The sequence below is a fragment of the Oryza glaberrima genome, chromosome 8 (assembly GCF_000147395.1).
Source record: "Oryza glaberrima chromosome 8, OglaRS2, whole genome shotgun sequence".
NCBI classification, from domain to species: domain Eukaryota; kingdom Viridiplantae; phylum Streptophyta; class Magnoliopsida; order Poales; family Poaceae; genus Oryza; species Oryza glaberrima.
Genome location: NC_068333.1, coordinates 5033198 through 5060635, shown reverse-complemented (window position 1 = coordinate 5060635; position 27438 = coordinate 5033198). Strand labels below are relative to the sequence as shown.

The following is a 27438-nucleotide window of genomic DNA, read 5'->3' as shown; positions in this document are numbered from 1 at the left end:
CCATAGATTGTTTATGTTTCAAATGTAATTGGTCAGGAATTACAGACCAGATATTACAACACCATGTGCATCCAGTGTTTGATCTACTATACATGGAAGAAAAGAAATACACAAATTGTTCTAAAGTAAGAAAAAATAAGCAAACATGATTATATGATTATAACCCTAAGATATGAAACCCGACATGTCTAGTTCTCATGGAAAGTTAATGAAGGGCACAATGTTTATGAAGGAGAAAAAGGGACCAAGATTCACTCAAACTTAAAAACAGCACCCTTGGGTACTTATCTATCATCTTCCCTCAGCAAACTCACTGATAGAATTAGCCGACAAAACAAGTGGGAAGGTTTCCCCGTGGGATTTTGTGTTGTTTCCTAAGCTTGATAGCACACTAGATTCGGTGCCTGAAGATTGCTGCATCGATGACGCGAAGAAACTATCGCTTCCGCTCTTCCTCTGCCACTGAGGCACATAGCTAGGCCACATACTCATATCCACTTCACTCATCTCGGTATCTTCCGTAAGCATGGAGACAACTTTTGACATCGGTGGGCGTTGCTCAGGCAAGCCCGCAGTGCAGAGGAGAATGATGTTGATGACTCGCACAACCTCTTCCTCATCGAATTCTGCAAGTTTAGGGTCCAACATTTCAAGAGTCCGCCTCCGCTCATGTAGCTGCCAAGCCTATTAAAATCAGTTTAGTTTAGGATGTTAATTCATTAAACAAATTAAAACAGATGGTTTGATGATTAACCATGGAAAATCAATTCTCTTAATGAACTCACCCATCCAAGCAGATACTTCTTATCATCCTCGAGGCTCTCATTAAAGTTTGGCCTTCCTGCAATAATCTCCATTGCCACAACCCCATAAGCGAATACATCGGCCTTCTCTGTCAAGTGGCCCATCATGGCATACTCGGGTGCTAGATAACCACTAAAGGTAAGAAACCAACTGAATGATCAATGATCATTTTCTGTTATAGGTCAATTAAAATAATATCATCAGAAGAGTTTCTTACAGCGTGCTAGCTACTCCTGTGCTAAGGTGAGTCATGTTGTCCTCATAATGCCTAGCTAGCCCAAAGTCAGAGATTTTTGGATTGAGATCACCATCAAGCAAGACATTGCTGGTTTTGATGTCCCTGTGAACTATCCATGTGCTGGACTCCTCATGGAGATATGCTAGGCCTCTTGCGATGCCTACGCATATGTCAAAGCGGGTTCTCCAATCTAGGTTCAGATTCGTCTTGCCTACAAGTGAACTTAAATTTTAGGCACCTTGGAATTTGCTGATTTATCATCATAACAGTAGTTTAGGAAGTCAAGAGAAGCAAACCAGTAGCAAAAATAGCTTGATCAAGGCTCCCATTTTCTAGGAATTCGTAGACAAGAAGTGGAGCTTTACTCTCAATGCAACAACCATACAACTTCACAAGGTTTCGGTGTTGAACGGTGGATATAGTTGAAATTTCTGTCATGAACTCCCGTTTCCCTTGATGAGATGTTGGAGATAATTGCTTCACAGCTACCATTCTTCCATCATATAGCTTACCCTATTCATGAAAAATACCGATAACAATTCAAAATGATGAAAGAAATTACGCAAATTTTGCTACATGACACTAAAAAAATATATAATTTGCTGGTAGACAACGTAAAAACGTGTCGGCTGAAAGACACCCTAAAAAACCGGTAATTTGCTGGAGGATACTTTCGGCTCAATATGATAAGAGAAATTCTATAAAAAGACAAGACTACCCTCAGGGCCAAAAGCTTTTGAGTTGAGGCTAGAGTGAATATGGAATATGATATATGCTAGCGATGTATTTGGGTGATGGCAACTTTAGAGTTGTATAGTTTCAATTTTTCACTCCAACGCCATGTTTTAAGCATGTGGCCCGAGGGGCATTCTCGTCATTTTGAAGAATTTCTCTCTTCATTTGAGCCGAATGTTCCATCTAGCAAATTACCTATTTCCTAAGGTGTCTTTAAGCCATGACACATTTTCGCGATGTCTACCTGCAAATTGCATAAATTTTAAGTTTCTAGTAGCAAAATTTGCCAAATTATTGTGTAACTGATCATGTAGAGTAACATACTAGCTACTTTACACCAATAATTACATTGAGGAATACTATAAGATAGAATCAAATTGTACTATGTCGTAACGATTGGAAATTTCTACCATGCATGGGTTACTTACACTATGTACATTCCCAATATATAAAACATGGAAGGAAGGACTATTGGACTAATAATAACTGCTTGTAAAAAGGGAATCATGTTCTTGTAGAACTATATTTATTTGGTCTTTTGTAAATCATTTTCTAGTTTAGTCAGTAAGTAAACTAAAAGGGATTTTTAAATATAAAATAGAGCTGACCTTGTAAACAAGGCCATAGCCCCCCCTTCCTAGGATGTTATCCTGGCTAAAGTTGTTGATAGCTGATTTTATTTCACCATAACTGAAGACATCTGGCCTTCCAACTACACTGAGAAGCTCTGCAAAATCCTTCACATTGTTAGGCAAAACAAGGGAATCACATAAGTCCCACTTTTTTCAAAGATAAAATAGTTATGTAATTTTAACTACCTCCCATCTCCGCCTCCATTTTTTTCCTTTTCTGTCTCCAAAGAAATGTCCCTGTGGATAAAAAGCCTAAAACTATAGTACAGACAACAACTCCAGCTACCAAAGCTATTTTACTGTTACCAGCACTGTTTTTAATAGGACCAGGATCCACCTTATTGTTGCCACCTGCAGTAGGATAAAATGAAACAAAATAGTTGTTAATTATAAGATGATCACATAGAACCAATGGCTCTTGATCAAGTTAGGTAATGAACAGTACCATAAGGAGATACACTTAATGCTGAGATTAATGGCCCGTAGGATCCCTGTCTAGGAATGCAACAAGTTCCTTTTCCAGCCCAGAAAAGGTGAATCTCCATGAAATTTTCTGTAACTCTAACAACATACTGCCTCAAAACAACAGTATAAGATTTTCCATTTGTTTGTTTCTTTATATCGAAATCCTTTTCTCTGAGTTCTCCCTGCAGTAAATTGAGAAATAGAAGGTGTGAATCCAAAAGAAAACGTGCAATATAACTGTTCCACACTATTAAAAGGTATACTTATTTTTCAAAAATAACATTCATTGGAGCTTTATAAAAAATCCACCTGAATAAATATGTCGAAAATCCTTGTTCCCAAGCTTGTCCATGTCGTGTTGTCTGGAAAGAAGATCTCTGCAAACTGAAGCTCGACGTTGTAGAATCCATTCTTGAGCCCAATGCCATAGTATCTCAATGAAGAGGATGACGTTCTGGCAGTCTGGAATAGTACACTATCAAGCGTGTTTGTAAACTGGCGTGAAGTGTATACTATGAAGCTCGCATTAGCGGCTTCCATGAATTTCCCCGTGTTGCTAATACCCCATCTTGTTGAGTTCGAAACATAGTATGATGCCTCTCCTAAATTCGTGTCGTCGGGTTCGTAATAAGATTTATCTGAGCCTATAATGGGTCTATTACCACCGGAGTCAACTGCAAATGAGGAATCTGCAATTTAACAGAAAACATAAGAGTGCAGATATTATTGTTGCGGAGATTAAGCTGGTACAGCTAATGGTGAAGAGATAAGTGCTCACCATCTGGAGAAGCAGGTAAACATGGAGTATTTCGCTGTAGGCAATTTAGACCTGATGACAAAATACTACAAGCACAAAATAGTTAGAAGAGTTCCAGAAACCATCAAAACGAGAATAATGAAGAAAAACCTAAATTTAATCAAGTTAGGGAAGAAACCTTCTGTTTGAACTATCTATCATGAAGTTGTTCCACACCAAATTCCTATAAGAGAAATACAATGCAGACACAGTAATAGTTACTTTTGTAATTTTATAGTCGCGTACAAAGGTGGACATGAATTGATTTGTTTACTTTCAAATGGACACTATAACTTAGAAAAACCTACACTTGTAAATGTCTTTCCGTGCTATACCAAGAAGGGAACTTTCCAGAGAGCGTGTTGTAGGAGAAATCTCTGAAAGAAAAAAGAACCAACATATTTTTATTAGGAAAAGAAACACCATTTTTTATTTAAAATATACAAGTAAAATCATCATTTACATGTTGCACTAGATGATGCGTATACATATTGTCAGTGCAAAGCTACGAACAACAGTTCACAAATAGATGAAACGTACTAAAAAGGTAGGAAAAGACTTACAGAACTTTAAGGCTAGCACCCTTTGTGTCTGGCAAGCTCCCAGAGAGGCTGTTGTTTCCAAGAAATCTGAGTGCACAAATTTTTTAGAGAATTCAAAAACAAAAATCAAGATGTTACATGAAAAAAAAACTGATGAAGGCATTGAATTATACAAATATTTCCTTACAGGTAATAGAGTGAATTCAGATTCAAAAGGACTGAAAGTACTTTGCCAGTGACGTTGTTAAAACTCAAGTCTCTACGCCATTAATTCCAGATATACAAGGGGGGAACAGCAGAAAGTAAACACTCATTTCACTTTTAAAAAGTAGTTCCAGAATGCAAACAATTGGCGATAATACATCAACTATAGTTTAATTAAGTTCTTACAAGTAAATAAGTTCTACAAACTTTGAGAAGTCCACTGAAGCAAGGTTGTCAGATATCCTACAATTCCTCAGTACTCTGAAAAAAAATAATGCATAGTTAAGGTCTTCCACATTTGTCAAGGCATAGCTAACCCATTAAAGACAAGTGCACAATCAGGTCACCATACAGAAGATTCAAGGATGTCATGTTTGACATAAAAGCCAATGAAGAACTCCCACTCACTAAATCGCCTATTCGCCTGCATGCACCACATAAATAGTTAATGTACTGTTGACCTTTGCACACAAGCAAAATGTATCACCAAAACTAAAGCACGATGGACTTACAAAGATACCAAATTGACAAGATTAGAAAAACTTGTAGGGATGGGACCATCAAAATTGTTTCCTTGAAGCCTCCTAAGATTGATATATAATCCGGTCAGCAATGTAAGTAAACAATACACCATTCTCTCGAAGGGTAAGTAGATAGGCCAGGGGTTAATTATCACGAACATAAAACACATCATTTTATTGCAAAGGTTCATTTGAATTCACCTACAAGAAAAAAATATATATTTGAGAAAGTATTCAACCCATAACTTACAACTCTGTCAAATCTGATAAGCTCCCAATATAATAAGGTATTCTCCCAGTGAAATCATTGTCGGATGCCCATCTGAAACCGTAAAACAAAGTTGGCACACTAAACATACCAAGATAAATGGAAAAAGTCCATATACTCTCCTCCACTTTGATTTGATTTAAAGACCACCTAACATCACAAACTTTAAAGCCAGGCATCCCTGAACTTGGCAATTCCATTCATGTATCTGCCCAAAGTGGTTTTACATTGTGGTTTCGCCTTTGTTGAAGTTTAAAACAAGCGGTTTAGAGGACGGCATGCGCTAGTCATCGTTGACAGAGAAAAGGGGATAAGCAGGAGAGAAAGGGAAGAATTTGATGTATATGTCCAATATGTATCAATGCATGCCATTTAAACAAGACAATTATGCAAAAACCACTTTAGGGGTTATATGAATGGTATTGTAAATTTCGTAGGGTTGGATACCACTAGAAATCTTCCAATTAAAGTTTAGTGGAGTATCTGGACTTTTCCCAAATATTTTTTCGCAACTGAAGTTATGTTCACAAGATAAATTACAAGATTTTCAGTTTCCTAAGTTTGGACAAGGTTGATGGTAGCTCCCCGCTTAAACCACAACTATCGATATATCTGCAGTTCGATGATAGAAATGGTTAGGTCAATTTTAATTCAAATACATGTGCAATACAATAAAATTAGGTTAAGAAGAAAAAAGATTTTACAGTTCCTCAAGCTTGGTCAAGTTTTCTAGTACTTCAGGAAGTGGACCGACAAACTTATTTGTGCTAATGCCCCTAAAACACAAAGAGAGACACGGTGAGCAAGTAAAAAAATATGTGCGCGGGTGCGCCCCTTTTTGGAGCAATCTTTTCTATTGCTTGGCAGAGTACTCTTAAAAGCAATGAGCCTCTGATCGACAAAAAGATTGAGGTTTTCAGAAGTTCAATGTGATTATAAAATTTCAATGATGTTTACTTATTTTCTTTTTTCCACAATACAAATTAAAAGAAATAATCGCTTACAACACAATCAGATTGTTGAGGTTGCCAAGCTCCCTTGGTAAAACTCCAGTTAATGCATTGATTCCCACAGAACTTGTAGTTTTGAAAAAAAAAAAGAACACAACAAGTGAATATGCTCGGAAGATACCATGTAATAGCAAGTTTTAAGTTGAAATGCTTCCTTATTAGAAACTTTAGAACTAATTCTTACAGTTGCCACAATGCCGTCATTTCTCCAATAAATGCTGGTAAAGATCCTGTCAAATAATTTTGCTGTAAATCCCTGAAAACACGGCAATTAAAAAGCAAAAAATAAGATATTTGAACTTGTATCTGCAGAATCTCTTATTGGCAGGAAGGAAGCATCATCCATTACATAAGCCTTTCATTGCAATAGCAATTGGAAGTAGCATGTTAAATGTTACCAAAATGATATGAGGCACAAATGCACTGAAGTGAACGGTACCAATAGTGGGGCCTTGTTGAAGTTGGACTACATATTATTATAACTACTGAAGGCAACATATATATGTACTAAAAAAAGGCATAAAAAAGGGAAGTAAATTCTGATGAGGAATTGAACCTCCTGAAAACAACATCTCAACCAAAATACTCCCTCCATCTACTTTTGATAGTCATATTTTATCTTGGCACACAGACCAAGGATAAGTAATTATACTTATCATCCATTTAAACATGCTACTAGTCATTCCTCGTAAATAAACGATTCATTAATATTTACATTTCTCGATGCCCATGTAGCCAATCTTGTGTGGAAGAAAGGAGAGTCGTGCATTAAATCCGATAAAGTTATTAAGAGGATAGGTTGTTGAATTGAAATATGCCTATCAAAAATAAATTTTTCAGATTTGGAAATATGACTATCAAAAGTAGATGGAGAGAGTAACTAACAAAGTTTAATTACTAAATTAACATGAATGCTTAGTTCTCCCGGACATTCTTGTTTGTAGTTGTATGATTATAGTAAATAGTCTTTACGTGAATGCAATGCATTTTTTATTGATCCCTCTAATGGCAATTAGCGTACAGTGAAGATTAACTCCCATGTATAGGGTTTGTCATATTTCACCATACAAGTTTTTCAGGTAGGTCAGATTTTGCAGTTCCATTGGAATCTGACCAACAACATCCAGTACATACACTTTCCTGCAACAAGAAGCAGAACAGTAAGTTGTAGAACTGCATGTTAAAAGCATTATCCAGCATAGCTAAATGAGAGATTAGGCGACACAGAGATGCACATGCAATCCATTTGTATCATAATAAATTGGCCGAAGATTATGTTAGCCAGACATGCATGTATCTATTTATACAGAGAAACAAAAATCCAAAGGAAAATTTCAGTTTGTGCCACTGAAAGCATGGGTAAGAGGTGCTTTCAGTTTATGACACTGAAAGCAAAAACAGATTTTAGGTAGAAGCAGCTATGGCTTTTAAGACATACAGTGTGTTGGCTTTTGCTGTTTCGGAGAAAGTATCTGTCTGCTAGGTAGCGTCCCTGCTGCTGCTACATGCTGTGTATTTTGCTAGCAATATCCAACATGTCTTGTGCTAGTACTTATCTGTCTGCTACTACCATTGAGTCATTTTCCTCTATAATTTATCAAGTCAATCCATGTCCATTGCATATTTTCAAACCGATGAAGTCATACTATTCACTATTGAAGAAACCATCTTTTGTCGGTTGCCCAAAATCCACAATAGCTCCGGTTCATTAAAAAACCGGAACTATCCCGGTTTATAAGTGCAACGAGACTATGTGATCTTTAGTCTCGGTTGGTAAAAGATCATCTTTAGTCCCGGTTTATTCCATGTTGAAGTTGTCTAAAAGGTTAGCAACTTCATCCTCCAATTTTTTTTTGCTTAGCATATTACATTTAGATATATGTTTATTGCCTCTAAAAACTTTGATGGAGGATGACGAGAGATAAAATTTGTGTAGGGAAGAAAGATTATAGAAAATTTGTTTATTTAGAATTTTACAAAAACTTGTGGTAAAAGAGTTGAGAAGGAAAAAATATTGAAAATTAATCTAAAAGAATAGAAAGTAAAGTTAATTTAAAATTAAAATAAGTACAACACATTAAATATTTGTTTATAATTTTAAAAATAATTAAAACAAGAATAATATGTGGGATTATTTTATAATTGAATGAATAATTATATATAATTATTGTATGATTGTTTAATTGGTTTGACTTTCGTTGATTATTTTTTATGATTTTTGTGCATTTTTTGTGGATGGATCAGCAATGGATGTACAACGCGGACCGACGGTCGAAAGAGTTTGTTGACAGCGTGCATTCTTTTTTGAGAATGGCCGATGCTAACAAACATAAGTGTTTTATCTGTTGTCCATGCAATAAGTATAAAACTAGAAGGAGTATTCTGCATTAAGAACTATTCATTTCCACTTGTTTGAGTCGGGATTCATGCCTAGCTATAATTGTTGGACCTCGTACGGAGAGCTAGGGTTTCAAATGGAAGAAGATGAAGTAGAAAATGAGAACATTCCGGACTGGGCTCAGTACGGTGGATTTGAAGTAAATACAACGAGCGAGGTGGACGGGGCTGTTAAAGATAACAACGTTGCGGATGATCTTGGTCAGACGTTGCGGGACACTAGGAGGACTGCGAAAGTGAAAAGGAGGTCCAGAAATTAGAGCGTATGTTAGCGGACCACAAAACGTCGTTGTACCCAGGTTGCGAATAGGGGCACAAAAAGTTGGATACCACTCTAGAATTCTTGCAATGGAAGGCAAAAACTGGTGTTAGTGACAAGGCATTTGGCTAGTTATTGAAACTCGTGAACAACATTCTTCCGGAGGGAAAAAATTGCCCGAAACAACATGCAAAGCTAAGAAGATAGTCTGCCCTCTAGGACAAGAAGTTCAGAAGAAACACGCATGTCCGAACGATTGTATCCTCTATTGCAGTGAGGAGTACGAGAACCTAGAAGCATGCCCTGTTTGTAGGGCACTACGATACAAGATTAGACGAGATGATCTAGGTGAAGTTGACGAACAACCTTCGAAGAAGAGAGTTCCTACTAAGGTGATGTTGTATTTCCCTATAATACCACGGCTCAGGCGTTTGTTCAGGAACAAAGAGCATGTTAGGATGATGCGCTGGCACGTAGAAGAACGTCAACAAGATGGGATGCTGAGACAACCCGCCGATGGTTCGTAGTGGCGTCAACTTTGGATATGATGCATGAAGCGTAAGTTTCGGTCTAAGTATGGATGGCATGAATCCATTTGGAGAGATGAGTAGCGGCCATAGCACTTGGCCTGTTACGATGTGTATCTACAACCTCCCCACTTGGCTATGCATGAAGAGGAAGTACATCATGATGCCGATTATTATTCAACGCCCAAAGCAACCTGGTAACAACATTGATGTGTACCTAAGACCACTAGTCGAAGATCTAAAATTGTTATGGAAGAAATAAGGTGTCCCCGTGTGGGATGAGGACAAACACAATTGGCTTGCACTTAGCAGCTTATCCGGACAGTCAAACAAGGGGTACAAGTCTTGCACCGGGTACAATGCTTGCACCCACTGTATGGAAGAAACTGAAAGTACGTATCTGAAGCATTGTAAGAAGGTTGTGTACATGGGCCATCATTGATTTCTTGTTTCAAGCCACCCTGTCCGAAAGAAAGGCAAGCATTTTGAACAGAAGGCAGACTATCGTACTAAGCCAAAACATCATAATGGTAAAGCTGTGTTTACTATGGTGAAAGATCTAAAAGTAGTATTTGGAAAGGGACCTGGCAGCCAACCCATAGCTAGCGAAGATAGTCACGCTGCGATATGGAAGAAGAGTTCTATTTTTTGGGAGTTGCCCTATTGGGAAATGGAAGTATTGGACATTCGCCATGCAGTCGACGTGATGCTCCTCACCAAGAACCTTTGCGTCAACTTGCTAGGCTTCCTAGGTGTATATGGGAAGTCGAAAGATACACTTAAAGCATGTAATGATCTCAAACATATAAACAAGGCGACGACCTTCACCCGAAACCAAAGGAGAAAGAAAGCCATTACTTGAGTCCAGTCAGCTACACTCTTAGCAAGGCAGAGAAGGAAAGTATGTTTGAATGCTTAGATAGCATCAATGTACCATATGGGTACTCCTTGAATATAAAGGGAATAATAAGCACGAAGGAGAAGAAGTTCACAAACCAAAAGTCTCATGACTATCACATGTTAATGACACAGCTGCTTCCTGTTATGATTCGGGGTATCCTTTCTGACAATGTCCGGATAACAATAACAGAGCTATGTGCTTTCATGAACGCAATTTCTCAGAAGATCATCGATCCTAACAGATTACAAGCCCTTCAAAATGATGTGGTGCAATGTCTTGTCAGCTTTGAGTTGATCTTTCCACCTTCTTTTTTCAATATAATGATGCATCTGCTATGTCACCTTGTCAAAAAGATCGGTATTCTCGGGCTTGTATAACTACACAACATGTTTCCTTTCGAGAGGTACATGGGCATTCTAAAGAAGTACATTCGTAACCTTTCTCATCCGGAGGCAAGCATCGCCAAGGGGTATGGAACAGAGGAGGTCATTGAATCCTTCGTAGAATTTATTGAAGACCTTCATCCAATCGGGGTGGCCGAATTACGCCATGAAGGGAGACTATCTAGATCAATCACGACATTCCAAGGATATGAGATCAACGTGTATACATTTTACATTCCAGTAAAAAAAAACGTGTATACATTTTACACAAGAGCCCAAGACAGAAAGAGCACAAACCAGAATAGTGTTGTTCGTATTAATGCCATGAGACACGATGGTACAACTAGTACGTATTACGGTGGCATCAAGGACATATGGGAACTTGACTATGGACCTTTAAAGGTCCCTCTGTTCCGTTGCCAATGGGTTAGGCTGACTAGTGGAGGTCTAATGATTGATGACACTGGGATGACAACGGTTGACCTTAACAAGGTTCGAGACTCGGACGAACCATTTGCCCTAGGCAATGATGTAACGCATATTTTCTACGTGAAGGACATGTCTAGCAAAGCAAAGAAGGGGAAAGGGTTCGACGAGCCTAAGCGCCACGTGGTTCTCCTAAACAAAAGAAAAATCGTCGGAGTCGAGGATAAGACTGACGAAGATTATGATCAGTTTGATGGACAACCTCCATTCGCGGTGACGGTTGATGTAGACCCCCAATTTTGGAAATCGGAAATCTTCTGTGTTTAACCGTACCAATCCCTGGATCAGTAGTTGGTACACACATACATAGTTGGATCACAACATATCACGAATGAATTCAGGCTAAAAGAGTTAAATACTTACATTAGGGCCAGGTAGGCCAACAACTATCAGAGAACAACAGCGGAAGACAAAATAATATAAGGGCCCGGTTAACATGCCACAGGCAGTCGACTGGGGAACGAGACCTAGAACAAGACCGCACTCCGATCATCTTGTTGGATACGCAAGCGTACCGACAAGGGCTTCTCTTCAACACTCTCCTAAAATATATGTAAATAGCAAGGGTGAGTACCAACCGTACTCAGCAAGCCACCACAACAACAATGCATATGATAGAGGTATTTCAAGGAATGGCTTCAGGTTTCTTTGCATAAAGCTAGTTTTGCAATTCTTTTCACAAGCCTAAGACCTAGCATAGACTGATCAAGTTTTAATACCAGTGTTCACATTAAACAACGACGGTTCTGTCCACCATCCATTGTAATCCCAAGGATAGCTTCCCGCCATTGAGTCGTCATGGTTTTCTGAGGACGTCCACCTTCCCTCCTCTCAGGAAGTGGCTCCATCAGCATAAAACTCATTATGCAATATCTCATCCCACACAAGTTAAGAATTTAGAGTCTAGCCAAGTGTAATACACGTCTTGGTGCTCAATAACCGCGAGCACGGCTATTCAAATAGATTTGGTTTACTCACACTGCAGTGGATGTACACTTTACCCGCACTCCGCGACTGCCCAACACATGAGCCTCGTCCCAACACATGAGACGCGTCACGGCAAAGCTTTTCGATAACCTCGCATTGGCAGTACCCGCTCCATGAACTTTTCATCCTCATGCACTCTAGGCGTACACAGTTTCTAGCAGTGAGAGGAGTTCTGGCGCACCCGGGAAGGGAAAAACACACACATTCCTACGTTGCTTCTTGTCGTTGAACCCAGTCCATCATGATTGTTCTCTTATGGGTATCCTCATGTAGTATTGCCAAGCCAGTCTCTGACCATCCGGAACGGGCATCCGCCATCTACCTGGCCACCCGAACCGGGCATCCGCCAGCAGACTGCTTGCCGCATCACACACCTAAAGAAAACCACTATGCATGGATACTGCCTCCGCTCAGCTATCTACTCCGCTAGGTCTATACCCATACGAGAAGTGCGGTTGTACGGGGGTCGTTTCATGCTTAACTTCATGGCTCGGTCCTTAACTGACCAGGGACGGCACTAGCCTTTTCCGGACACCACCCAAATCCTCCAGCCGCCCCAGTCGAAAACAGTTGTTTTACTTTATTTTCCTTTCACAAATCATGTCATCAATATCATGGCAATGTGGCGCTCATGTCTCCACATGCCACATCTCAATTACCTTTCCAAAGGTAATTGCCCAAGCATATAGCATTTGACAAATATGAGTATGCATGATTCTAGAATAGCATTCCTAAGCAATTGTCATAATTGACTAGGGACTCATATGTAATCATGGTTACAAGGGAATAAGGGTAACAATAATCAAGGCATGGCATAATCACAAGTAGGATGTTTATCATTGCATGCAATTTTATTTGTACACAAAACAATTTCGCAATTGGGATCAACATGTTCAAGGAATAGTGATGACTTGCCTGCTCAGAATAATCCTTATTATTGATATAATCTTGATCAACCTTCACCTCCTGGAAGTTGCAGACGTTGCCTCACGACTAACCGATACACAAGGTCTATAATATGCGAGAAAAACCAATATTCAAACAACAATCAGATATGCACAACAAAATGTATTATTCATGTTTGCTAATGGATTCCAATCATGCTAAGGGCTAAAGTTTCTTAATCTTTCTATTGTCATCGTGGTCTATTTAGTAGTTAACCAACATAGCATTTATGGGATACATATATATTTGGCTAATCGGTGGTTTAGTCTATCAAATGGCTATGGAAGGATTATGGCTACACATGCATTTATCTAAATAAAATGGTCATATACTAGAGGTTCTATTGTCGGATGGCTTTAGGATCAATCAAATAATTACAGTGAATCATTTGTATTATTATTTACTTGATGGAGGCTTTACTTTAATTATGAACCTATTTTACTTGTCACAATAAATTATAAAAGTTAATAATTATCCATGCTTTGTATGTTAGAGTTGTTTGGTTAATCATATTATGGTTACAGATTATCCCATCACATAATTTTACAATGAATAATCCTAATCTACAATTGGACTTGGATTATATAAGGTCAAGGTCTATAATTAGTATTTATCCACCATACATGTTTGTCATATATCCTCCTTAATTTTAATATATGCAATCAAGCGATTTAATACTACAACGTATAGCTATGATGGACCGTACAGTATATGTGAGTGCAACAATATTCTAACATTGGATCATTTACTGAATAGTTGCTATTTACTATAAACTATACTATATATGTGATTAAGATGGCTCTGTTTGGTTAACTAATGGATGTCAACCGAACTATATATATTCTACTTCACATGACATTGTATAACTTTTAAGTGGTCCAAATACAACTAGCTCTGTTATTATTTTCCTAAACAAGTTAAAGATTCATCTATGTGTGTTTAAATTTTAGTTACAAAATATGAGGCTAAACTTTATGTAAATAATTTATAAGTCATGGATTTAGTTATATTTGGACATAGACCAGTAAATGGCACTAATATTCTCCTATACACCCATTAATTTGAAGGATTGATTATAACTAATTTATGTGGTTGCTACCGTGACAAAACATATTAAAGATAATTATGCTACTGTACAATATCCATTTTTATTTATTGGCACACTATTTAGGCTAACTATTATCTAATCATTTGATATTAATTAATTTATAATTATAAATATATTTTATTAAATAGTGAATTACATACCATTGGAAAGCTTATGAATTTAGATGAATTTAGGTTCAAGTTTCACTCAAATCGGAGCTAAAATGAATAAGTTATGCTAGTGTAAAGATTCAAATTTGAATTAATTCTAATAATTGCGAAATAGTACTGTTCCTAATTCATTTATTTATAATACAACCTTATCCACAAGTTATAGTGACTGACAGGTGGGGTCTTCCTATTTTCTTTTCTTTTATTTTACTTTTCTTTCTAAAGGAATCCATATGGGCAACTGACAGGTGGGGCCCACTCTAACCTCTCTCCTCCATTCTCTTTTCTCTCTCTCTCTTCTCTGTTTTCTCCTCTCTCTCTCACTGCTCGGCTAGAACCGGCGGGCGGCGCGGCGCGACGCCAAGCGGTAGGGGAGGGGGAGGCTCACCGGTTCAGCGGCGGGGTCGACGGAGACGTGGCGGCGGGGTCGACGGCGGAGCACAGCGCGGCGACGAGGCACATCACGGCGGCGGGGCGCGTCGGCTCAGCGGCGGCGGCGGCGGCTTCCAAAAGAGGCGGCGACGCCGGGGATGGGAAAGAGAGGGGAAAGGGAGGGGAGGTGGTGGGGGTAGTGTGGGGAGCAATGGGCAGCCGGGGAGGGGCTTATATAGGCGCAGGGAGGGGTGGCCGGCTTTAAACGACGACGGGACGGCGTGGCGGCGTGGGGCTCGGGGCGACGGCGACGCGCGGCGACGGGACGGCGCGGCGCAACGGCGATAGTGCGTGGCGCGGGCGGGGCTCGAGGCGCTGATGGCGACAGCGGTGACGCGATGGCGCGGTAGCGGCACGGGGCTCGGGGCGCGGCAGCGGCTCAGGGCGACGGCGACGGGACGGTCGCGTGGTGGGGCGCAGGCGCGAGGCGGCGAGAGGACGGGCGCGCGGCGACGCGACGGGCGACGCGGGACGACGGGTGACGCAACGGCGACAGTGCGCGGTGGCTCAGGGCGCGAGGCCGACGGCGACGGCGCGCGGCACGATGGGACGCGAGGGGGCACGGCAGCGGCGCGCGCAGAGCGAAGCGACAGCGCGAGGCGCGTCTGAGCGACGGCGACGGCGACACGATGGCGTGCGGCGGCGCGGGGCGCAAGGCAGCGGCACGGCAGGGCTAGGCGCGACGCGGGCAGGGGGAGGGCGGCGGTGGGACAGGGTCGAGCACCTAGGGGGCAATGAACAGTACGCTGGGGATAGAAGAGAAAAGAAGAAAAGGGGAAAAAAGGGAAAGATGGAGGGGCCAAACTGAAAAATGGTTGGGATTGGAATTTGATTTGAGATGCAATCTATACATTTTGGTTTTGGGAATTCAAATATTTTATTTGAATATTTATTTATTTATTCATTTGTTTGTTTCATCCTAAATGAATTTACCTTCAATTAATTTATCCTAGAACTATCCTATTTAACTTCTAGGCTTTGATAGTTATAGAATTAACTAAAATATTTTAATGTGATCCATATTGACACAATAGCACCTTGGTTGAACTTATTTGCATAGCAACATATTTTACACGGATAGGTTGAATCTATTTATTTTATAAATAGTAGATCGAGACTCAGTACAACATTAATCTAATTGTTTAATTAAACACTCACATATTCTTATTTATACATAAAGCTTAATTTATTTATATGACCATTATTTTATATGAGTGATTTTCATGTCATGAGGAACTCGGCGAAATGTTCTAAGTATCAATCGATATATTCTGGTGAATTACTTATTTATAAACACGATCATTATAGTGGTGATCATCATTTCATGTGTTCTTATATTTCATATTTCATGTGAGATTGGATTCAAATGAATTAGATTCAATCTTACTATTTCTTTAGGTAATTGTGACATCAAGCTATCAATCATGGTCCGAATATTTAATATCTGATTTGTAATTTATATAGAAATTAATATTTGACTTTACTATTTTGTGCATAAATATTGGTAGGGTTAACACTAATATATTCTCGTAAATTATATCTATTGCTTAAATGTCGATCTTTCCTTTACTTTCTTTGTGATCACTTACGGTTTGGCAAGCAATAGCAATCATAACAACCAGCATGATGCAAAAGTTTTAAAAAGTTCAAAATTTTAGTGATTTTTATTGTCAGGAATTTTCAGGATGTTACAGTTGACCCGAGCATCCTCCTATCAAATGAAGACACCCTTACGCACGCAACAATCATAAGGAAGGAACATTAGTGAGGAGAAAGTACGTGAGGTCAACCATCACCGCCGATGTATTGCCCTAATTGTTGTATAGACGATGCAAATTATTTTGAATGTGTTGAAGATCCATCTCTTTCAATTGTTGTATGGGCATATGTTACTTATATGTGATTATTAGAATTGAAAACAATTTTAAATCGGTCATATGTTAGTTATATATGATTATTAGAATTTAAAACAATTTTAAATCGGGCATATGTTAGTTATACATGATTATTAGAATTTCAAACAATTTTAAATCGGGCATATGTTAGTTATATATGATTATTAGAATTTAAAACAATTTTAAATCGGGCATATGTTACTTATATATGATTATTAGAAATTAAAACAATTTTAAATGGGGCATATGTTAATTATATACCATTCACATAATTTATTCGAAATTTTAAACTATTTTAAATGTTTTGTCATTAATTTTGTGATTTTATTTCATTTTAATGCATTACTTACTATTTTATTAAACCTATCTTTAAAGAAATTAAATTGGCCCGGTGTAATGCATTATTAAGTTATTAGTTCTGGTTGTTAACCCTAGCCGGTAAAAAAAATTGAAAATAGCGGGAAAAGATCTTTAGTCCCGGTTGGGGGCTAGAACCGGGACTAAAGATCGTGGGGTATAAATAGCCCGAGGCACACATCGTCTTCTCCACCGATGCAACACTGAGCAGTTTTTCATCGATCGGCTTCATCTCGGCAACATCGCCTTCTCATCTAGGGCTTCATCGTCGCTGCCACCGCCGTCGTCGTCGTTGTCACCGCCACCGCCGCCGCCGGCCGCATTTGCTTCAAGAAGGTGAGCCGCCACCGTAAATTCCTCCCGAGATCTCCTCGTCCCGATCTCTCTCTCATCCAGCTGCCGCGCGTCGTCGTCGTCGCCACGGCAAGCCTCCACCGCCGTCGGGCCCACTACGCACGCCACCATGCACAAGACGCCCCCTGCCTCCACCATTGCCGCCACCGCCGCCATAGCCGTCACTGCCGCCACCGCCGCCGCCGCACGCTGCCGCCGCGCGCCACCTCCGCCACTACCGCTGCTGCGCGCCACTGCTGTTGCCACCGCCGTCGTCGCCGCCTCCCCGCGTGAACGAACGAAGAACGAACGATAGAAACGTATGTTAACGAACGAGAACGATAGAAACGTACGCTAACGAACAATAGAAATGTACGCGAACGAACATACGGACGATAGAAACGAACGTGAACAAACGCTGGAGAACGTGAATGAATGAGAACGATAGAACGAGTGAACGAACAAACGAGAATGATAGGACGTGAGCGAACGAATGAACGATAGAATGAATGAGAATGATAGGATGTGAACGAACAATAGAACGAGTGAACGAACGAACAAGAACGATAGGACGTGGACGAACGATACAACGAGTGAACGAACGATAGAACGAATGAGAACGATAGGATGTGAATCAACGAACGAACGAGAATGATAGGACGTGAACGAACGAGAACGATAGAACGAACGAACGAGAGCAAAAGGAGTTGAACGAATGAGAACGATGGAACGAATGAACGAACGATAGAACGAACGAACGTGAATGAGATAGAACGAATGTGAATGATATAGAACACATGAGAATTGAGAGTTATATTAGGACAATTATACATGTTTTAACTAATACATTTTTCTGCATGTCAGAAAATACGTGGTACAGCACTGACCTCCGCCTTCGCTCAAGCTTAACTGGTAGCAGGCCCTCGAAGGAAATACTAAGGCAAGTTAAATTAACATACGTGCCTGTTTTAATATTGTTTTCAATTGTAATAATCATGTGTAATAAACACACGCCCGATTTAAAATTGTCATTACATTGTAATAATAATTTGTAATTAACATACACCCGATTTAAAATTGTTATCACTTGTAATAATCATTTATAATTAACATGAGCCCGATATAAAATTGTTTTGAATTGTGATAATCATGTATAATTAACATATGCATGATATAAAATAGTTTTAAATTGTGATAATCATGTATAATTAACAATGTTAATATACGAACAGATCCTATACAACACGATCGCAGAGGGCAGCAGCCAGTATTGCAACGAAGATGAGGGGAACGAGGATCCCAACCAATACCTACACGCGGAGGGGAACGAAGATGAGGGGAACGATGAGGGCAACAAGGGAGGAGTAGGGTAGTCAAAGCCAACCTTCCGTTGGACAGAAGAGGGCACGCGGACAACGAGGTGCTGCGAGGAAGATTGAGGGTCGCCACATCATTACTGAAGTGGCACCCGATGGCCGACCAACTGCCCCCTGAGATGCAGCATGGAAGTTCGTACAGCACACCAGTTGGGCTGTGAGGGTTAACGTGCCTGTCAGCACGGTGTACTGGCGCAGAACAAGGACCGCAATTGGGGAATTTGGTAGTTTCCTCCCAAATTCAGAGAAAGAGATGCTGTGGACCACAATGCTCGAGACGTTCACGCAATCATGCTCCTTGAGGGTCAGGAGGACAAAGTGAAAGAATGGACTCTGAAGAAAATGACCGAACAGTTCTAGAGCTACAAGTCAGACCTATACAAGAAATACATCCTGAAAGGCCAGACACCTGACTTTGCCTCATTCCCCAAGCTCAAGGATCATTGAGATGATTTTGTCGCTTACAAGACAGGACAAAAAGGGCAAGCACAGATGGAAAAAAATAAAGCCAATGCCACTAAGAAGAAGTACCATCACCACCTAGGGTTAGGCCGCTATAGCAAGGCTGTGCCGAAGTGGGAGGAAATGGAAGTCGGGTTTATTGAAAGAGGTATCATTCCGGCCACCGCTGAATGGCCGGAATGATCAAAGCATTGGTACTATGCTCACGGTGGATTGCTGAATCCCATTGATGGCTCCCTGATATTCGGCGATCAGATACGCAAAGCAACCAGTCCACTATCAGACGCAGTGGATGCTTCTTCTCAGGGCACGTTCCGACCGGACAGAGAGAAGGATGAGCTTACGCTCGCACTACAGACTCCCAACCATCCAGGACGAACATCAGGAAATTAAAGGCGTGGTTGCTTGGAAATTTGGATTCAAAGAGGACATCCACACGTACAGGAGTCGGATGAGGAGTAAGAGAGATACTGAGGCGAAGATTGTAGATCTTGAATATAGGGTATCGAACTACGAGCTCAGAATGCAAGAGGATGTGGCAAGAAAGGAGGACGAATGCCTGGCCGCACAGCAGAGCCAGGAGCCCCAGCCGTCTATTCTGCCTGTCATGGTCAGGCCCTCAGGCAATCGTAGCTATTGCCAGCTCAGGACGAAACCCCCTGCCCCGTTGATGAAATCACGCAACGGACACCATGTGAGCTGCATGGGTTTTGGATTTGTCCTAATGTGTCATTAATCTAGTATTTATTTTCAAATGCAATGCTTACACATTGCATTTGAGTGGGGGTGTTAAGAATAGTAGTGTTTATCAAGGTTATTTTAGACTTTTCCCATCTCTATTGTATATGCATGTGTGTGTGTCTATGGGCGAGTTTGGTTGGCTTTATCAGCCTGGCTCGCATCTCCAGATGCAACTTGCAGCCTGTTTGGTTGCCTGTAGATGTCTTGGAGCCAGGTCGAGCAGATGCAAAAGAGCCCCCTCAGCCAGGTTGAGCAGGAACGGCCAAATCGAGCTTCACTGCTCGTCCTCGCCCAACGCGTGCAGCAATGCTGCACCCGCGCATGCAAGAAGTGCGAAGGGATCACTGGTCACCACCCTGCCCCTTTCTCGTTTCTCTTCCGAAACGAAAAGGCTAGGGTTTGTTGCTGCTGCACTGCTCATCGCCGGACTCGAACTCAGCCAGTTTCGAGAGGACAGGAGGAAGGAGAAACCGGGAGAGGATTCTAGATTTGGAAGCTCACCGTCGCCCTTGCCTCGCCGTCACCGATGTCGCCCCCCATCCGTTCCTTGGTGTCGCCGCTGTCAGCAATAATCCCTTTTGCAACCAATAACTCCAGCGCTTCCGTCGGATCTGGCCGCCACGACGGCAACGGCGGCGAGCAGTAGCAGCAACCATCCCCATGACGATGAAGACAGGGAGCGGCGCAGCTAGAAGAGTGGTGGAGCAAGAGGAGAGGCGGGAGCGATGGATGCGGTGACTACGACGACGACGAGCAGCTAGGCTCGCCAGAGCAGGCTGCAAGTAGCGAGGTCCATGCTAGGCGGCGAGGAGTGCGAGGGGACGCGAGAGTGCTTTTTCTCTTTTTTTTCCTTTTTCCTTTTTTCTACCATTCCCATTCTCTAAGCCAGTAATTAGTCACTAATATACGATTAACTCTACTATATATTTATATATGACATCTATAACTATACTTATGCGTAAGCTCTCATGTTGAACAAAAAAAAAGATCATCAATTATGTTTGATGGTGTTACCAAAACGGTAGATCGTATCAAGGAATTTTTATTAATTAAATAAAATATACCATCGGCAATATCATAGATTATTCAGGTATATTTATTGTTCCAAAAATTTTGATTATTTTAAAATTTGGAAATTATTTTGAAAAATGAAGCCGTACATATCTTGGACTATCAATTCATTTGTTTACTAATTTAATTCCGACATTCGAACTAATAATTAACAAGTTCTAATTGATGTGAACTCTTATTTTCATCCAAGCTGCTGCTATAATTTAGAAAATAATTAATGGATTCGTCATATATTGAAAATTTCAGTATTTATATTATATCGATTTAATAACAATAACTTGTAGTGTAAGTGTACATTGAGTTTCATGACTGAATTTTTTGTTCTTTTTCAGAGGTACAAAAATCACAAATTGAATCGAAAATGCAAAGCTAAATTAGATATTGCTATCTCTATCTCAAAATATAAGAAATTTTAGGTATGTAGGGGAGGTAGTAACAAGATGTGCAGTACAACGGTTGGGCCAGAAAGGCCGAACACTCCAACTACTCACAGTTTGGTGATGTGGCAGACTGTGCCATTGTTGAAGGAGCAGTCGCACTTGATACCGGGGTTGATGGTGGGGCTGTCGTCGATGTCGGTCCCGTCGATGGCGACGCCGCTGCAGGGCTCGCCGCTGATGTTCCACGCCATCGCCGAATCATACAGTCCCCACTGCCGGAAGATGGCGTTCAGCGCCGCCGCTGGCACATAATATGCATGCGAGCTCATCCATCAGCCGCGTCGGTGCATACGCGCACTTGACGACATGAAGAAAGCAAAGGGAGAAAAAGAGAGAGAAAGAAAGACACGCTACCTTCAGATGGATCCGTCCTGGCTGCTTGCTGCTGAGCAGCCGATGATGACAACGCGAGCAGCAGCAGCAGCAGCTCAAATCCGGCGAGCTGCACTTGAGCTCGCTGCAGCCTCATTGCTGTCCCGTTTCTCAGGTCCATCTACTCTCTTGTCTCTGGAAGTACTCCGTACTAGCTAGCTAGGATAGGTACAGCTAGTAAAGACTGCAAGAGGAGGTATGCGTTGACCTCGATATTGCTGCCGACGCTACGTGCTTCGAGAAATATAGTAGTACATGCATGGACTGATAAATTAAAGTCCAACCTTACGTGGAACTACTGCATGCATGTTTTAAAAAAAAACCTCTCTCTCTTTGTGTGTAAAAAAAATCAATGTGATATTGAATGAGACGTATATTTCCTAGTAAAACAAATCTAAACAAAAGTACCGACGTGGCGTATCATCACCAGATCAATCGATCACACATAAACAACTATGGATAAAAGTTTGAGAGGTGTGACACGCGTATACATACCATTGGGCAAAATGTCCAAATTAAAATACACAGGGAAACAAGCACACACCTTTTTTTAGAACTAATCTTGATAACTGATTTTAGATGAACTGTTGCCGCTAATGTTGTGTGTTTTTCGTCGTAGTTTATTTTATATTAATTTCTTTTAAATCGTTAAGAACACATCTAATTATCTAAAGCCGGCCGTTTGGACAGGATTTGATTGGTCCACGTGGCAATCCTAACTTTGCAAATAAATCTCGATTAACAGGGAGAAAAAAAAAGATGTATAAGAATCAAGTTGAGAAAAACCAGGAAAGAGTTGCTTGGCCCCTTTCCTTCTAGAATGCTCTGGTCTCTTCCGTAGGGCTCCTGTCCTTGTTTTTTCCTCTTTTCACCATGCTGCGGCCCAATCACTGGCATGTTGCAACTTTGAAATTACGGGTGCATAAAGAAAATCATAGTACAAACTTCCATCCGAAGATTAGCTCAGCAGAAAAAAAAAACAATGATAGGTCTTATTTTCAAGTAAATCTTCTTTTTAATTAAAATAACATGCATTTGTACACCTCACAAGTGAAACATAAATTCAAATCCATAATCAATTCATTATCTAAAAAATCCATTATATTTTTTAAATTCTTTGTACTTGTTCATATTTGGAACTTGAACATCCATCAAAAAGTGTATTCCAATATACAACTTTTGCAACAATTTAAGGAAATTAAATAATTTCTTACAATAAAATTCATAAACTAAATAAAAAGCAATATGCACGGGCTATAAAGTAGGCGCGCCAATAGGCGCGCTAATTTTCTAGTATGTAATAGTTTTACCCATATTTTTTTATTTAAATAATAAGCCTTACGAATAAGGATAAGCGAAAACCACTATTATGGGTCATTAACCTCATTGCTGACGAGCAAGGGCAGACCCAGCCTTAGCCCAATGCCCTGGCCAGGCCATTGCAATTTGAATCAAAATTGAATTTGTATGGTAAAATTTAATAATGCATAGTGGGCTTTCAACCCCAGGCCTCGGGCGGAGGCCTGGTCCACCCTGGTGACGAGTAAAATTCCGCCAACGGTGGAGCTTTTCTCATCACTCAACTGTTCATATATGCTCTCACTGTATTAAAATAAATAAACCTAGTATAAAACACGATATATTTTAGTAATACATATTTGTATCTCGGTTTATTTATTTTAAAACAGACTAATGAACCATTTGGTATAGCTTCATCTCCAACCTCATCTCTCCTAAAACTAGAGCCTCAAATTTAAGAGTAGGAGTTTGTGGATCAGGTTGGATTTCGTTCCAAAACTTTTTGGTTCAACAAGGTTTCAGCCCATGGGCAATTGGGCATCCACGGTAACAGGTGAGCCCCAAATTCCCTAGAGGAATAAGTATATTTTGCCTATCTTATCTATTGGCCTTACCGAATCGTGCCCCTTGATTAAAAACGGATATAACATCCCATTCAACTAAAAAAACCGGTACAAATTGATACCCTCAATTTGACTTGCTCAGAAAAAAAACTTCAAAAAAATCATAGTGGGATGTGCCATCCCCTTTCTCTTTCACTTTTCTCTCTCCTTTCATCTCTCCCGGTTATCTGGTACGATGAGGATAACTGGCTCGGCTCATTGTCCAATCCTCCTCTCAATATTGAGAAACTCCACCTGGGAGGATGGAGGTTGCGTCGAGTTCCTAGATGGATCAATGGTCACCTCCAAAACCTCTGCTTCCTCGTTCTTGATGTTATAGGGATGTCAACTGATGAGGTTTGTCAAAGGGCTTATAGCCTAGTGGTTACAAGAGCCCCAGTAGCACCTGAGGTCCTGGGTTCGACTCCCCATGGGAGCGAATTTTCCAGGATTTAACGGCGTTGTGCTTTCAGTGGTAGGCGACGTACCCGTCGACAGCGAGTTCTTTGAAGATGCTCATAGGGGTGAGTGCGCGTGTATTGTGAGTGTCTGTCTTGTATTGTGTAGTTCCCAGCATTGGAGTGTCTTGAATTCTTTTGCGGTGGAGATATGTCACATCTGTGCTTTGAGGCAGGGGTTATGCCCAATCTCCGAAAGATCATTCTGTTTTACATAGATATTGAATGGAGTGGCACCGCACCAGTTGGCATTGAGCACCTACAGAGACTCCGAGACATCCAACTACTTCCAGTTACTGACACAACAGTGGATGCCTCCGAGACATCCAACTACTTCCAGTTACTGACACAACAGTGGATGCCGAGCGTATCAGCCTCGCATTCACAGAAGCTATAAGAGCACATACAAGCCGCGGTGGTGCTGAACCTTACCTGCGTTTCGCCCGCATCCGAAGGGGTAGCCTGATAGGTGCAACTCTTTAATCCGGCGCAGTTTTACTTGTCATAGAGTTTCTTCTTTGTTTCTCCTGAATCACATTCTTGCCCATTCTTTTTTCTAAATTTATATTGTGCATTTATGTTCTAAGTTTACTTTATTGGTTGTACGCGTACCTTGCTGACTATTGGAAACTCTTCCACTTACAGAATGACTGATCGGCTACCTTCTATCTTGAAATGGCGCGGGGATGCATTCATGTTTTTATTTCAAGCTGCAGCAAAGTTTCCTTCAAAAACATCCTGTTGAATGGTAGGTGCCCTTCACATCTCTTCATCAGCTCCATGTCATGCCGCGGCTCTGCTGATTCGATGAGACGGCTTCGGCCATTGTCACTAGCACAGATCAATGTGTTGGCACTGATGTGATGCCAGTTATGACCCGGCACTAATAAGGTTTTCTGTGTTAGTAGTGAGCTACTCCTTCCAATTTCACAACTCTTGACGTTTTAGATAATATTGTTCAAAACGTCAAGAATTACAGAACTGGAGGGAGTCACTGCTCGTAGTTGTTCGTGCATCTCTGGTAACAAATTAAGTACAGTCCTGGATGCACAATTAGTTAAAGAAATTCACTGCAATAAGAAGCTGGCCATTGCATACATGGGCAACATGCTGGACATAGATTGTTTATACCAGTATTAACAACAAAAGAACATACTGGACAACGATCCGTGGTGACCTCGAGTTGAAATTTTTTTTTCTTCAAAAAAAAAAAACAGATTGGATTGAGGCTGGCGCCGCACCTGCTCATTCATAGTCATATATATATGAATCAGGGGCAAAAAAGAACCGAAGCCGAATCAAATGCAAATCAATCGCGGGACGGGACACAATTGAGAGTTGACAGGCTATTCGAGTAAGCATGGAAACAAATTAAATGATGGGCTGGAAATCTTGCCGGGGATCAGCCTGTCTTGGTGAAATGGGCAGCCCATGTAGAAAGAAAAGGCCCAAATTCGGGGGAAGAAGTTTAGAGGCCCAAAATAGCATTGCAGCCTGGACTGACTACTGGATCGGACCGACCGCTTTCCACATCCATCATCTTGCTTTCCACGGAATGAAAGGGAGATATTTAACAATGGGGCAATTATATTCTTACCTCTACTTTCGTATGTAATTGTGATTTTATCTCTCTTCTTTAGTTTGTAATTTTACTTTTTTCAAACACCGGTTTACCCCTACTCTGTGAAGATGACTTAGGCTGTGTTCTTTTCCCCTCTTTCTCAACTCGCTTTTCTCGTTTTTCGCGCATACGCTTTTCAAACTGCTAAACGGTGTATTTTTGAAAATTGTTTTCTATATGAAAGTTGCTTTAAAAATTATATTAATTCATTTTCTAGTTTTTAGGCTAATAATTAATTAATCTCACTATAATTTTTAGGCTAATAATTAATTAATCTCACTATAATCGCGTACTTTGTTGGAACATTGCCCTTCCGAACACAGCCTTGACGGTGTCAACTCGGTTATAAAAAGACATATACAAGCTTTAACACTTGCCCATACTTTTCTAACAAGATTTGTATATTTTATTAAATTTAACGAAACACTGATAAATTTTGATAGATTTTTGACAGGATTTTCACAAACTTGCAACGGGTGCAAAAAAAAAAATCTTCCAAAAGTATTAATCACATTCACCATGAAAAAGATCACCAAATAAATTCCTTGTAGAGTTGTAGTGATTGGGAAAACAAAAAAAAAACAAAAAAGAGAAAGAACAAACGTTGCAAGCTGCCCGTGGACGAGCCGCTCGACATGCCTCGTCGACGAGATGCTCGCTCGCCGCCCAAATCGTCGCGTGCTGGCGTGCAGCTGCCAAGGCCGCCGCCGCCGCGAGCTCGCGCACTGCCGCTGGAGCTGCTCATACACGCGTGCTGCTGCCGAGGTCACCGCATGGTCCGCATCCGCGCCCCTCACCTGCTCGCGCGCTGCCGCCGCCGGAGCGCCTCCTTCACCGCCTGGCACCTGCTCACTCCTGGCCGCGCTGGGATGCTTCGCGCAGCCGCGGCCATCGCCTGATGCTCGGTGCGTCGGCCAGCCCAGAGCAACCCCGGCTCTAGGCATCTGCTGCTCCTCGCCTCGCCCCGCCCAGCCGCCGCGACGCTGCCGCAGCCGCCATGTCGTTGGTTTCAGAATGGGGGAGCGGGTGAATGGTGCCACGGAATGGGTATAATGGTCCATTTCTACTTTCTTTGCAATTTCATCTATTCTTTTCACACTCTTATTCTAGGCCCACCAAAAGATCATCCAAAGTGAGCGCAAACGGTAGATTCATTTAATAAAAATGGGGGCAAAATCACAAACCCTAGAAATAAGGGGTAAAATCACAATTGCTTCTGAAAGTAGGGGCAAAAATGCAGTTATCCCATCAATTATTTACTACTATTAGATGTAGCAATTAATCATTTATTACCTAGATCCACACATGTCATGCACATATAAGATCTACATGTGACACATAGATAGTAAATGATTAAACGCTAAATCTAAGAGTGGGATTAAGTTAAATGTCCCGAGAAAAGCAAGGGAAGAAAGATAAAATAGGACGGTTTTAACTGTATGCTACCGTGCGAAGTAACTTTTATGAGAACACGTATACTTTGTAAATATGGAAATTAGCTCATAGACTCCATGTATATTAAAATATTCATTTCTAATTGAATAGAAGAGAGAAACCACATGAATGCTATGAAATATCTCTTGGCGGCTAGATCCACATGTCAAGTCCCCCTATCTTTGCCC

The 27438-nt window shown here is 40.9% G+C and overlaps 1 protein-coding gene across 1 annotated transcript; it reads right to left on the bottom strand.

The window, feature by feature from the left end:
* Nucleotides 1–291: 291 nt before the first annotated feature.
* Nucleotides 292–21988, bottom strand: LOC127782251 (probable LRR receptor-like serine/threonine-protein kinase At1g56130). Its single transcript, XM_052309368.1, has 24 exons — nucleotides 21819–21988; nucleotides 21516–21705; nucleotides 7284–7355; nucleotides 6400–6471; nucleotides 6210–6281; nucleotides 5910–5981; nucleotides 5746–5817; nucleotides 5188–5259; nucleotides 4929–5000; nucleotides 4769–4840; nucleotides 4603–4677; nucleotides 4400–4471; nucleotides 4234–4299; nucleotides 3979–4047; nucleotides 3810–3854; nucleotides 3653–3717; nucleotides 3184–3563; nucleotides 2855–3056; nucleotides 2596–2760; nucleotides 2386–2504; nucleotides 1339–1555; nucleotides 1022–1253; nucleotides 786–936; nucleotides 292–684 (listed from the first exon to the last, which is right to left on the bottom strand). Exons 1-24 carry the CDS (start codon nucleotides 21955–21957, stop codon nucleotides 292–294), a joined length of 3156 nt encoding a protein of 1051 aa, XP_052165328.1. The 5' UTR covers nucleotides 21958–21988.
* Nucleotides 21989–27438: the final 5450 nt, after the last annotated feature.

Excerpts from the sequence above, each read along its gene's own strand:
- LOC127782251 (XM_052309368.1), bottom strand. The coding sequence starts at position 21,957 with ATGGACCTGAGAAACGGGACAGCAATGAGGCTGCAGCGAGCTCAAGTG. Across the intron at positions 4,841-4,928 it reads CTTGTCAATTTGGTATCTTT|GCGAATAGGCGATTTAGTGA; the intron begins GTAAGTCCATCG and ends TGGTGCATGCAG. Across the intron at positions 4,048-4,233 it reads GGTGCTAGCCTTAAAGTTCT|AGATTTCTCCTACAACACGC; the intron begins GTAAGTCTTTTC and ends TTTTTCTTTCAG.